This window comes from Mercurialis annua, linkage group LG7 (assembly GCF_937616625.2).
Source record: "Mercurialis annua linkage group LG7, ddMerAnnu1.2, whole genome shotgun sequence".
Lineage (NCBI taxonomy): Eukaryota > Viridiplantae > Streptophyta > Magnoliopsida > Malpighiales > Euphorbiaceae > Mercurialis > Mercurialis annua.
The window spans coordinates 40,442,560-40,455,794 of NC_065576.1; the positions used below are offsets into that span (position 1 = coordinate 40,442,560).

The 13,235-nt window shown below is 33.3% G+C and overlaps 2 protein-coding genes across 2 annotated transcripts; one reads left to right on the forward strand and one right to left on the reverse strand.

Annotated features, from left to right (window-relative positions):
- Positions 1-4,880: 4,880 nt before the first annotated feature.
- LOC126656566 (protein NRT1/ PTR FAMILY 5.2-like) lies at positions 4,881-7,448 on the forward strand. Its single transcript, XM_050351160.1, has 4 exons — positions 4,881-5,016; positions 5,229-5,446; positions 5,728-6,299; positions 6,525-7,448. The coding sequence occupies exons 1-4, from the start codon at positions 4,887-4,889 to the stop codon at positions 7,369-7,371; spliced, it is 1,767 nt and encodes a 588-aa protein (XP_050207117.1). The 5' UTR covers positions 4,881-4,886; the 3' UTR covers positions 7,372-7,448.
- Positions 7,449-7,598: 150 nt separating this feature from the next.
- Positions 7,599-12,162, reverse strand: LOC126657574 (BRCA1-associated RING domain protein 1). The gene is made up of 13 exons (XM_050352282.2): positions 12,003-12,162; positions 11,834-11,887; positions 11,670-11,740; positions 11,497-11,586; positions 11,110-11,405; positions 10,686-10,991; positions 10,262-10,362; positions 9,966-10,152; positions 9,745-9,854; positions 9,392-9,482; positions 8,941-9,106; positions 8,573-8,691; positions 7,599-8,112 (listed from the first exon to the last, which is right to left on the reverse strand). The coding sequence occupies exons 1-13, from the start codon at positions 12,098-12,100 to the stop codon at positions 7,732-7,734; spliced, it is 2,070 nt and encodes a 689-aa protein (XP_050208239.1). The 5' UTR covers positions 12,101-12,162; the 3' UTR covers positions 7,599-7,731.
- Between the last annotated feature and the right edge of the window lie 1,073 nt (positions 12,163-13,235).

Below are 13,235 nucleotides of genomic sequence, written 5' to 3' on the forward strand. Positions count from 1 at the left end.
CAACTAATAGCGCACGAAAACACTTGTCCTTCATCCAGTCATAACCCTCTACTGATAGACAACACGTGGCAACGCAGAATCTTACTAAAGATGAAACGTCGCCCACAAACATATGAAACGACTCGCCCGGAATATAAAACGACTCGCCCGTATAAGAGAACTCAGCTCCAAAAGAGCTAAAATCCACTAAGGCATAAATGCCAAACTACTTCAGCTCACTTGCGGGGGGGCTAATGATGGATACTGAATCCTATTGCAAGTATAATGGAGCCGAGTTGCAGGAGATCCACTCTCAGGTGATACCGGACTCCCCCTGAAGATCCGAAGATATGAAGAAAACGCCGAATCTCTTAAGATCCGGCGACATAAAGACCGAATCCCACATGATCCGCCGACAGTGCGTCGGGTCCGGGATTCGGGTAATCAACTAAGTATGGAAATATTGTCCTATTCGGACACAAATACTACATATGGAAGGATAAGCTCTACTTTAGGAAGATAAGACTATTTAGGAAGACGTTCCTAAATAGGACTCTTATCAGATTAAGGTAGATCCCGACAAATCAGGAGAATCTCTACGATATTGCCGAATCCATATAAAGTAGGATTCACCTGCCTAATACAACTCTACTAGGTATATTCGACTACTATAAAAGGAGCACGAGGTATGCCTAGAATCATAATTACATTCATATACTCAAAACGCTGCTCAAAACTCTAAACTGACTTTAGCATCGGAGAGTTAATCGGACAACCACCGTCCGGTTAGCTTCTACCCTGTTTTGCAGGTCTTATTCACCGGTTCAGAAGGCAGACTCCATCAATACCAATTAAAACGACGATTTGTTTTGTAATTTCATCCATAAAAAGGACCATAAATGTACAAAATAAATAGTTAAGAGACTATTAAAAGCAAAATGTTTATGAGGATCACTTAAATAAAAACTATTCTCAAAATGAAATAACAATTATTTAATAATATACAGTGACATATAATATTTAATAGTGTGAGTGATTTATAATATGAAAAATGCATTGATGACAATTATAAATAAAATATTTTAGTACTTTAATATTATTTCTAAAAATTTAAGTTCTAAAAATATCTAAATTTTTTTAGTGTATATATATATATATAGACCCCACCATATAAATATTCAGATCCGCCATTGATATTTACTCAAGTTATATGAACTTGAGGGATGAAATTAATAAACTATATCATTCATTATTAAATAAATGGTGTATATTAATAAAATACCATTTTAATTAAATTATTTTATAAATCCTAGGATCATCCATAAAAAAAAAATCTCTCTCTAAAATAAACTCTCTCTCTTTCAATGTTGTCAAAACCGACCCGATCATTAAACCGGTGAGGATAAAAGGTGAAGGGTTAGAGGTTCAACTGGGATTGAACCGGGGTCCAACCGGGAGTCAAAAATAATAATATATTTAATAATTATTAATGTAATTTTATAAGAACCAATATTTTATATAATAATAAATATAGAAAAATAAAATTATACATTACAAATTATAACATACTATTAAAATAATAAATTAAAAAAATTAAGTAATCTATAAATAAAAATAAACTCGTATTATTAAGGTCAAACCGATATTAAGTTTATATTATAGAAATAAATTAAATAAAGATGTAACAATCAAAATCTTTTCAGTAATTATGTGTCTATAATTTAATTAATCAATAAAAGGCAATTTTATTGTCTAGTTTAATTCTAAACTCTAATCATGTTTGTTAAAATTAAATAGCTATTAATATAATATAAATAGGAGCATTAAATATATAAATCAAGTTACCTCAGTGATTAAGAAGGGGAATAACATAGTTTGTGGTGTGGGTTTGAATTCCACACCTGTCACTGTTATTTTTTAATAAGAGGTACTCCCTCCGTCCCGTTTAAGAAGGGACAAATAATTTTTTCACATATATTAAGAAAGCATTAACTATTATAGTGTTTTTTTATTTTATCCCTATTTATGATATTGTATTTTATGTATAGACTAATAGTCATTAATTATGGAAAGAGAAAAGGAGGTAAAAAAGAAAAATTCATATAAATTGGTACAAAAAACATGATATGTCCTTTTTAAGTGGGACAAATAAAAATGGGATATGTCCCTTTTTAAATGGGACGGAGGGAGTATTTATTATCAGAACGAACCGAAATCGGGTTAACCGGTTTAACTGTTCAATTTCAATGCTTATTACGCCGGTCCTTACGGGCCTCTTATAATCCGGTTGTTAGTCCATTCCGAACCGGTGCTATGACTCGTTTCCGGTTTTTTCGGTTGAACCGGCCAGTACAGTTCGGTTCTGACAACCATGCTTTTTTTTCTTTAAAAACCAAAAAAACTAAGCACATAGTTTAGAGAAAGTGATTTAGCCGGAAAACCACCTCCTCCATCCTTCCAATCTTCACATTTTTTCTCTAATAAAACTCTATACATGTGGACCCTTCCATTTTAAGTGATTGACGATTGCTAACTAGAGGTGATGGTTTTGGTCGCTGAAAAATCGCTTCTATTTTTAGCTAGCGATTTTTCTCAAGATCTATTAAAAAAAATTATTGTTGGTTTGAAATTTAAATTTTTTTTTAATTGGATTAAGATTTCAAACTTAAAAATAAAAATTTATTAATTTTAGATTATTTTAAAGGATGTTTGTATAATGGTTGTTTTTGTCTTCTTAGATAATTTTTGGGTTTATATTGAAGATAAAACTTGAAAAATTTGAAAATTCAATAATTAAAGGTTTCAAAATCGTAGTTTCAATATCTGAACCTTATGTGTATTTGAATAATGGTTAAAAAATCTTATTCGATTACTGTATTAACAGCTCTCATTATTATCTTAGAATAGTTCTTTTAATTTGTTGAAGAACCGTTCATCTCTCAACTTTTTATTATTATAATGGAAGTTTTAATCTTTAATGACACCATTTATTTTATAATGAACGTTACAGATAATATACATGACCCTCTAAAATTCTTGTAACTATGATCTAACTGAAGTAAGTATATATTATTGAGGGAATGATCCTGCTAAACATAAAAGAAGAGGACTGCACCATAAAAGCTACACCTCTTCAAAAGGACCATAAAACCAAATCAGATTGTTTAGTTGATTTTTTTATTCATACCAAAACTAAAATGAAGTTTTTTTTATAATATTAAACCGAACTGATAAAGTGAAATTGGAACTAACGGTTTAGCCCAATTTTTGCACACCTCTAGTCCGAGTGTTACTAATATTTTAATCTCATTTCATTTTGGTATTAAAACTTTAATTTGTAGTGTTAAATCTTTTTAAGATCATCGAACTATATGATTTTTACAAAATGATTATTAAATTATGGTTTTTTTATAATTTGGTTATCGAACTTATTTAATCTGGAAAAAATAAAAATTAGATATCAAATTAAAACATAGGATAATAATTTAATACCAATCAACCTTTTAGCCCTCATATTTTTACATTATGATCATTTGCAGATTCCTTGACAAAGCAGGGGTGGATCAATCTCAACAACACCTTGGAAATTATGTCCAGTGACCCAAGTTGAAGAAACCAAACAAATGATCAAAATTAAAATGAAAATTTAATTAATTTCTCAAGCAATCGAATTTTAAATCTCAAGCATTCGTCACACTCTTCATGCTCATCACCAATTCTTCTTTCTAGAAAGATGTATAGTTAATTAAAATGAAAATTTAATTAATTTCTCAAGCAACCGAATTTTAAATCTTGCCGTATTGAAGATACCCTTATTTGGGTTTTGGCTTTATGATTAGAAATTTCATCAAAACAAACGCCTAGGACAAATTAATCCATTATTTTCAGTGTGATTACAAATGCAAAAATCTGATAAAATGTATAGCAAATCTGAGTACATTCGAAAAATTATTAAGATAATCTCTCAGCTTTTTTAATTGTCCATTTAAGTATGAATTAATTTATCAATAGATAATTATTTAAAATTTATGAATAATTTTTATAATTATTTGGGCTTTTTACACATTTTTAAAAAAAAATTAGAAAAAAATACTGATATGGAAAAGTTATTTTCAAACTATAAAAAAATTATTTACAAAAAGCCAGAATATAAAAAATTACTAAAAGACCACCGTCGGAATTAGCAGCCAGAGATTTTTGATGGATTTTTGATGGTTTTTTTTAGTATTCAAATTAGAACATAATTCAATCCTGATGGTAGATCCGGCATTGATTTTGCTGAATTTTATATTATCATGTGTGTATAATGTGAATCTGAGGTGGACCTAACGTTGATTATAAGTGGATATATTCAATATATTTTAAATGGACCTAAATAAATTTTATATTCATGTCAGATCGGAAAAAAATTAAGTGACGTGTGTTGAAATTCATAGTAATAAGAGGAGTTGATCTTAAAATTAAATGAAATAATATTTAGTATAGATTTGTATGAGACTTGGTCTTATACGGTACTATAATCATTTTGCACCAATATTAATGTAAAAAAAGAAAAACAAACTTCAGTATGCATTATCTATATACATTGACATGAAAATAAAGAAAGAAAGATTTATTCTTAACTCTATATTTTATTTCTTCTTCTTGTATTATTTTAGTAGTACTTGTCAATTACATCTACGACATTTTCAAGTATGTCGATAATATCTATAAAATTTGGACGTTACATCGTTAATTATATGACTGTAGAAATAAGAATTTGTTACACAATGAGGTCACTATAAAGAGGTCTTTGTCCTAGCTAGCTTTGAATATAACTTGTTTTATATAAAAAGCTCGATCTTACATGCTGTTTCGATCGATATCAGTACAAACTCCCCTGAATATAGGGATATCTAACCCTAAAAATGGAAGAGAAAGGCCCTGCAAACGGGAGAGATGATCGTGATTATACGGAAGATGGAACAGTGGATCTTAAAGGAAGACCTATTTTAAGATCAAACACTGGCAAATGGAGAGCTTGTGGCTTCATTGTAGGTAATCGTCATCTACATGCATGCTTTGTTTTGCACCAAACTTGGTCCAGTTATGTTACGCTTTCGTTTCTATTTCCGAAAAATGATTCTCAAACACTAAAACTTTATGTTTATATAGTGAAATAACTTCATATCATTATAACATATAGTATATTGTTTTAATAAAATGCAACAAATACTCATTATATATTATCCATTCTTGTGGATTTGTAGGGTACGAGGTGTTTGAGAGGATGGCATATTATGGAATAGCATCAAATCTAGTGGTGTTTTTGACAAATAAACTGCATGAAGGGACTGTAGCATCATCAAACAGTGTTACCAACTGGATAGGCACTGTTTGGATGTTGCCTATTTTAGGTGCTTATATTGCAGATGCTCATCTTGGCCGATTTTCGACTTTTTCCATTGCATCTGCCATTTATCTCTCGGTAATAATTAAACCACTCCACTTCCATATTGTACTATCTTTTTGACAATCATTTTCTTTCAATCGATAACTTTTAAAAGAAAATCATTAGTTTCACTTACTTTTAAAGTAAAATTTATACCAAATTAAAAATACAATAAAGATTCTAAACCACTCAAACTTTTAATTTGGAAGGTCAAGTTTCAAACTCGACTCGATATAAAAATATTCGACAAAAATGTCAAAATTCTTTATTAAATTCTTGTAACTTTGATCTAACTGAAGTAAGTATATATTATTCAGGGAATGGTCCTGCTAACCCTAGCAGTGTCACTACCAGCACTAAGACCATCACCTTGCGGTGCCAACATAAAAGAAGAGGACTGCACCATAAAAGCTACACCTCTTCAAAAGGGTGTCTTCTACGGAGCACTATACATAATCGCAGCCGGCACCGGCGGAACCAAGGCCAACATTTCCACGATGGGAGCAGACCAATTCGATGACTTTGAACCCAAGGAAAGGACCCAAAAGCTCTCGTTCTTTAACTGGTGGATGTTCAGCATTTTCTTCGGAACCCTTTTTTCAAACACGTTCTTGATTTATATTCAAGATAATGTTGGTTGGAGCGTCGGGTATGGTCTTCCGACCGTTGGATTAGCTGTTGCGATCGCTGTGTTTTTGGTCGGGACTCCGTTTTATAGGCATAAGTTGGCTGGTGGAAGTCCGTTTACGAGGATAGCTCAAGTGGTTGTTGCTGCTGTAAGGAAGCGAAGTGTTGTTGTGTCGAATGATCCTAAGGAGCTTCATGAGCTTAGTCTTGAGGAGTACTCTAAGTTAAAGAAATTCAGAATTGATCACACCCATTCTCTAAGGTGCTTTTAAAATTTTTGTTAATTCGGTTAAAAATGTTAATTTAACAGGTTTGATTAAAAAGATAAACTAATTTAATTGCGATTTGGCCCCCTTAAACTGGAATTTCTAGCTCCGTCACTGCCCCCATGCACAGATCTTTCTGAGTGAGAGTCCACCCACCATTATCACAAGAAATAGTTGGTCAACTTCTAACACTTAATTAATCTTAAAAAATTAACTTGCAGATTCTTAGACAAAGCTGCAGTGAAGAGCACAAACTCAACTTCACCATGGATGCTATGTCCAGTGACACAAGTAGAAGAAACTAAGCAAATCATGAAAATGCTCCCAGTTTTGCTAATCACATTCTTACCAAGCACAATGTATGCACAAATCCACACACTATTCATCAAACAAGGCACCACTTTAAACAGAAAAATGGGACCTCATTTCGAATTCCCACCAGCTTGTCTAACTGCATTTGTCACAATCTTCATGCTCATAAGCTTAGTCTTGTACGACCGCTACTTCGTTCCGTTCGCGCAACGCTACACGAAAAACCCTAGAGGGATCACATTGCTACAAAGAATGGGAATAGGCTTTGTTCTGCATGTGATTATAATGGTCACAGCTTGTTTAGCTGAAAGAAGAAGACTTAGTGTTGCTCATGAACATAATATTACTGAAAAAAAGGGTATCGTTCCGCTTAGTGTTTTCATACTTCTGCCTCAATTTGCTTTGATGGGTGTTGCTGATACTTTTGCTGAAGTTGCAAAGTTGGAATTTTTCTATGATCAAGCACCAGAGGGTATGAAGAGCTTAGGGACTTCGTATTTTACTAGTAGTTTAGGAATTGGGAATTTCTTGAGTAGTTTTCTGCTGAAAACTGTTGCTGATTTGACTAAAAGAAATGGTCATAAAGGGTGGATTTTGGATAATTTGAACATTTCTCATCTGGATTACTATTATGTTTTATTGACTATCTTGTTGTTCATCAACTTTCTAGTTTTCTTGGTAGTAGCTAAGTTTTTCGTTTACAATATCGACGTGGACGCCAAAAAAGATTTGCAGGAAGCCATTGAAGCTTCATAAAAGAAGCTTCATACCCAGGATTGCTGATGGTCATTCCTTGTTTGTAAATCTTCATAAATATAATACATATTACAGAAGCTTCACGACTTTTACATTTCCGCATTTTATTTCATTTTCAGAAGCATATGTTTCTAAAAAGTTGACAAATTCTTCTAAAAAATATCATTTCACTAATTCCGTTTCAACATTTTCCATTTCAACATTTTCATAGAGGTTAAAACCAGAAAGACAGAATAGCACATGTATTAGACTTCATTTCCAAAATCAATCAGAATTACAGCATCCTGAACAGGATTATATAGTTGCTAGATCAACAAAAATGTTACATATGATGAATTAAAATCTAGATCATTTTCTATGCTATACTAATAAGTTACTGTCATCACGAATACTATTTAAGCTGACAAAAGGTTGCAATTTGTATGAAGCAATAGACTCCAAAAGCCATGTATGACCAATGACTTGGGATCCAATTTTAGCAGCTAAATTTTCGGCTTCGCTTAGTCTCTGCCAGAGAATTGTAACTTCTTCTCCCAACTTGCACCCCAGTGGAGGATCAAGGTTATAGACAACTAATGTTCTTGAAAAAGTGGCCTGCTCATGACTTTGCTCCAATACTTTTTCCTTGTTCTTCAGAATATTTCCGCCGGCAGCAACTACCAAATTCTGGAGATCTTGCTTGTAACCAGACACAAAGTCACCAACGAAAATGAAATTCATGCCACTGAAGAGTTTTGGTGCCTGTGAACAATGTAAGCAAAGTAATCCTAAGATATCCAGAGCTTTAATGCAGAAAAGCAGCCATAAAACCAAATTCTTATATTTTGGTAACTAAATCTCAACTTCACCAGCAATGGCATGTGGACAACAAATATAGAATATTCGCAATAATTTATTTGTTTTAAAGTTATCAAACTATGTATTTTATTCAAAATGAATACTAACTTTTAAATAACTTGCTCAAATTATGAAGGTACACATTTTTTTCATCGAATATGTAAGAATGTTTTGCCTAAATTCATTTAGTGACCTCATATTGTTGGTAAAAGATTTGATTACTAAAATGTAAGAGTGAGAAAATTCGATAAGCTTTATAGAAACACTATAGTTTGGAAAGCGCAAAAAAAATTAACCACATAATCAACTATAATCTCCATCATTTGTAATTTCAAAAAATGTGAAGTTTCAGAAAGAAACTCACATTATCCAGCACACTCAGCCTGCCAGTTTTAGGGCCATTGCAGCATCCATGGCTGTCGAGACTGACTTCGTAAGGTTCCTCATCCACAGGACGCATAGACTTCATGCATGCCTTCACCCCTGCAAATTCATCAATTTGCATCTTTCAAACAGTTAGACATGTAAAGCATCAATAAAGACAGCAAAAGATTAAAAGGGCACAAATAAATTTTAAAATATGAACATAAAAATATTCAATATCATGATATTCTAGCGATGAACTTCATTGCACAACTCAAAAAACACATACTGGGCCAATTTGCCAGAATATTCAACTACTTGGCACAAATGAGAAAATGTAATGAAGTGTAATATAAAGATTAAACTCACAGTCAATAGTAAGAACCCATTTTCCGTTTAAAATAGCCATCAGAACTTTTAGTGTCCTGGTGCATGCCCCCTTCATATCCGTAGCTGCAATGACATGTGTAACATTTGGTTTCCAGAATTTGGTCACAGGCACATCAATCATGCTCCCAAACTCAACCAAAAGAACCTGTCCCAAATGCAAAAACTACGGATCAGCCATTTTAACAAATAAACATATTGTAGTCACACAAACCCAGGATTTCTTGGCCATACAATAAACATTGATCTCAATCCAAGAGAAGCTATTATAAGTGTTTAGGCTAAATAGCAATTATGCATTCTTATAGCACAAACAATTTCCAAAAACTCATAACTGGTACAAATGTGATTAGACACTTGCCAGTTGCCAGCCATGTTCACTGCTAATCAAGCTACTGTGTGGAACAAAGAAATCAATCTTAAATACACTAACCTTCTCCTCAGAAGACAAAGCAGATCCACAAAACACCCATTCCTCAGCTTGAGTAGATGAATCTGCCCCAAAATTAGGCTGTTGTAGGGCTCTGCATTTGGAAAAGCACAGAACACATCAAACAAATAGAACTATAGAAGTACATGGAGAGATTATTTCTTTTTGATTTTGGGGAGAAGAACTTGTGTCAAAACCTAGTGCGGCTACCAACTAATCAGATTAAGACCTAATGGGTAAGGATATGTCCGTTTAATGAGCAAAAAAGCAAACAAAACTGTCACTTAGATAAAAAGTCCTAATAGATTATAACTTCAAGATGCTGGAAACTACGAGAGCTAAGATACAGAACATACACTTGAGCTGGCATGAGATGATGTTCTAAGCTAGGTTTCTTAGACTTGGATTTCTTCTCATCTGGAAATCTGACTGATGTATGAGATGGACAAAGCATAAGGAAGTTTTCCTGAATCAACACAAAGAATAAGAAGTCATCAGCAGCCAAACCTTAACTCATTGCCGAAATTAAAAAAAAAACCACAAGTATATCGAGTTAAACAAGAGTAGAAGAACGTACATAATCCCATCGGCAACCAGAAACTTCCATCGCACAGGTAACATGGTAGCTTCTACGGCAAGATTTATGATAGCAACCAAGGGCTGCTCCCTTCATATCACATTTGCTACACTTTAATTTTGAACCTCTAGCCAGTTCTGCCTTCAGATTCTTAACAGTTTCATTAACATAATAGACTTGTGGAGCCCTACATGTCATTGAACACGGAATTTAAGACTGGTAGATATCAAAAGGATTTTCTGAGAGGAATTAATTACTTAAAAAAGAGTCTGTTAAAAAGTGCAAGCACTGCATACCAATCAATGCATGTACTGTGAACATGTAGGGCACTAGATAGAGATGATTCCTCTCCCTCTACCAACTTTCCATTCACATAATGCAGCATTGGACCTGTGCTCTGAAAAGCAAAAAATATGAATAAGAATAATAGCATCCAAGCATAAAGATACACTTTTCTCCATTACATGCAGTAAAGCTACTTGTTCAGTAACTTGTAGATAACGGGTTTGACGCATGGAATTAACCACTTGGCAAAAGGTAACGGAAGGCTGCATGTAAATGCATCCATGCTCGCCTATAGCCCAACAATAGCATGGAGCACTCATGCATCAGATGGGCTCTTTACATTTTAAATAAACTTCAACAATTTTTTGCAAACTGCTGCTCAACCACACCACTAAATAAGGATCATTCCTTTATTAACAAAGTTTGGATGTTTACCTTTGAGATTTTAGAGGACTGGCAAAATCCACAAATCATATTCCCTGTTGAAGAGTCTTCCAATAATGCCTGAGGCTGCCCATCAGTATGAGGTTGCACAGACTTAAGTTCTACTTGACTTTGAGAGTTTAATGGACTGATCATATTTGTGCATTGATTTAATGATCCATAGTCCAATTTCTTTTGTCGTTTCGGGTCTCTCAAAATCCCTTCCTCGGTTACAGAAGCAAAACCATGGCTTTCCTGCCGTGTCCTGTCATCAGGATTTCGTTTGCCTAAACGTGCTGCTTGATAATTTTCCGGGCTCTGCAATTAACAAAGGAAATTTCAAACAAAACCAAGAAAAAAAAACAATACAGAGTGAACAATATAGGCAAATAACTAAACGAACAAGTGTTAATAAAAACAATAATTGAATTCTCACATTATCACCCTGATCACAGCTATCATCTCCTGGACTTTTAACATCTCCAAATGAAGGAGGGCTACCAGCTGACAATTGATCTGCTCGATCCGTGATTATCGGCACATCACATTTATCTATCGCATCAATATTCCGAGCCCCATCTTCGAGAGAACAATTCACAGGAGCCGCAGGTAACTGATTGCTTCTTTGCGAAAACATGGACCTCCCACTACTTGAATTATCCTCCTTACTCAATTTATTATTGCAATCTGTACTTGCTGAAGTCGGGCATTGCTCCAAAACCTTCCCAATATCTGCAGGGCTCAACATACAATCTTAAACACTAAAGTACCAAATCAAGTCAAGAATACCAAGCAAATCAATGAATATCAATAGAAAGCATACCCGAGCAGCTCGACTGGGAGACATTAGCACAGAAATCCAAACTTCTATAAATAGACACCATGTTTTCAATGACATGTAACGGTCTCAAATCTGCAACCCATTTTACTAAATTAGCATAAACCCTAATTATCCAATAAACATTTGAATAAGCAATGTCAGATTATTAAATTTACCTCGTCCAAAATATTCAGCTTTACAAACAGGGCATTCTGAGGCAATCAGGTTCGTTTCGGGCAGGCAAGAACTGCAATAAATTCAAGTACCCAGAACAAAAATTTAGACATCTAATTAAAATGAAACATAAAAACAAAGAAAAATTGAAGGAAATGATAGAAACCTGCAAAAAATGTGATCACAAGGAAGCAAAAATGGTTTCTTCAGAAAGTTTAAACTGAAACATACCCACAAAAATTAGAGATTAAAAATTAGTACCCATTAATTCAAAACAACAAAAAAATAAACAAAAAATTATAATCAAATTACAAATAATAATAAATTACACACACCAGAGTGGGCATTTGAGTTCAAGGCCAAGTTTTTGAAGATGAAGAACCCATGGATTCATTGACCTAATGACACTATTTTGCTTCACTGAATCTGCCATTTCAATTAAAATCTACAAAACCCAAACCTAAGAATTTGAATTTGCAGTTTTGCAAATTATGGTTGTTCTTGCTTTCTTTTACTGTTGCTGTATCGGTAGTAGTGTAAGAAACGTTTATGGGTTAAATACTGTAGTTGATTGATGGAGGGTAGGATGAGTACACGTGGACGGACATGATTTTAGTTTTTTTGAGTTATTTGGGTTTTTGTGAAAAATTGTGGAATTAAGCGGTAAATTAGAAAATGTTTTGGCGGTTATGATTTGAGCGAAAAGTAAAGGTTTGGCGCGCCTTTTTTTAGTTTCACATATTTATGTTGTGACAGCTCTCTCCCGCGCTTTATAATATTTAAAAGACTTTGCTCCTTTAACTAGGGGTGAGCAACGGTCGGTTCGGTCATCGAACCGCCCAAAAATTTAAAACCGTTCGGTTTTTTAAAAATTTCGGTCACCGAACCATATTAACCAAATTATATCAAAACCGTATTAACCAAACCGAAATATTACAGTTTGGTTCGGTTCGGTTCGGTTCGGTCGAAACCGTAATATTTTTTGTATGATTTTTAGAAAGAAAAAAAAAACAGTTTTTTGAAAAACTAAATTAAAAAAATGGAAACATTTAACCTAAAGAGTACATGTGCTTTAAATTAAATCTATATTTATCGTTTTTTATTATAAAACTATAAAATTAAACAAGTTTAATATATAAATGTGAGTATATGAAAGTTTAAAACAACATAATTTTTAAATACGCTCGGTTCGGTTATTACGGTTATTTTTTTGTAAAAACCGTAAACCGAACCGAATAGTCAAAATTTTAAAAATTCGGACCGTAATCGAACCATATTTTCAAATTATATTTCGGTTTGATTAATTAGGTTCGGTTCGGTTCGATTATTCGGTTTTGACCGTTTAATGCTCACCCCTACCTTTAACTTATAAGCAATGGACAATTAACATATAAATTAACTTTGTTGGCAAATCAATACACGAACTTGGTGATTAAGGGCAATTAACTCGTTTTGGCAAATTAACTTACAAATTAAAGGAATAAATTGCCAATTTAAAATATAATTAACTTACAAATTTAAGGGTTAAATTGTTAAAATGGGGCAAATTGCCATAATCAGCAAATTCG

Bases quoted from the DNA above. Each gene is read 5' to 3' on its own strand.
- LOC126656566 (XM_050351160.1), top strand. From the start codon at position 4,887: ATGGAAGAGAAAGGCCCTGCAAACGGGAGAGATGATCGTGATTATACG. The intron at 5,447-5,727 runs GTAATAATTAAA...TATATTATTCAG, and splicing joins CATCTGCCATTTATCTCTCG to GGAATGGTCCTGCTAACCCT. The intron at 6,300-6,524 runs GTGCTTTTAAAA...ATTAACTTGCAG, and splicing joins GATCACACCCATTCTCTAAG to ATTCTTAGACAAAGCTGCAG.
- LOC126657574 (XM_050352282.2), bottom strand. From the start codon at position 12,100: ATGGCAGATTCAGTGAAGCAAAATAGTGTCATTAGGTCAATGAATCCA. The intron at 11,888-12,002 runs GTGTGTGTAATT...GGTATGTTTCAG, and splicing joins GAACTCAAATGCCCACTCTG to TTTAAACTTTCTGAAGAAAC. The intron at 11,406-11,496 runs GTATGCTTTCTA...TGAGCCCTGCAG, and splicing joins CTCCCAGTCGAGCTGCTCGG to ATATTGGGAAGGTTTTGGAG.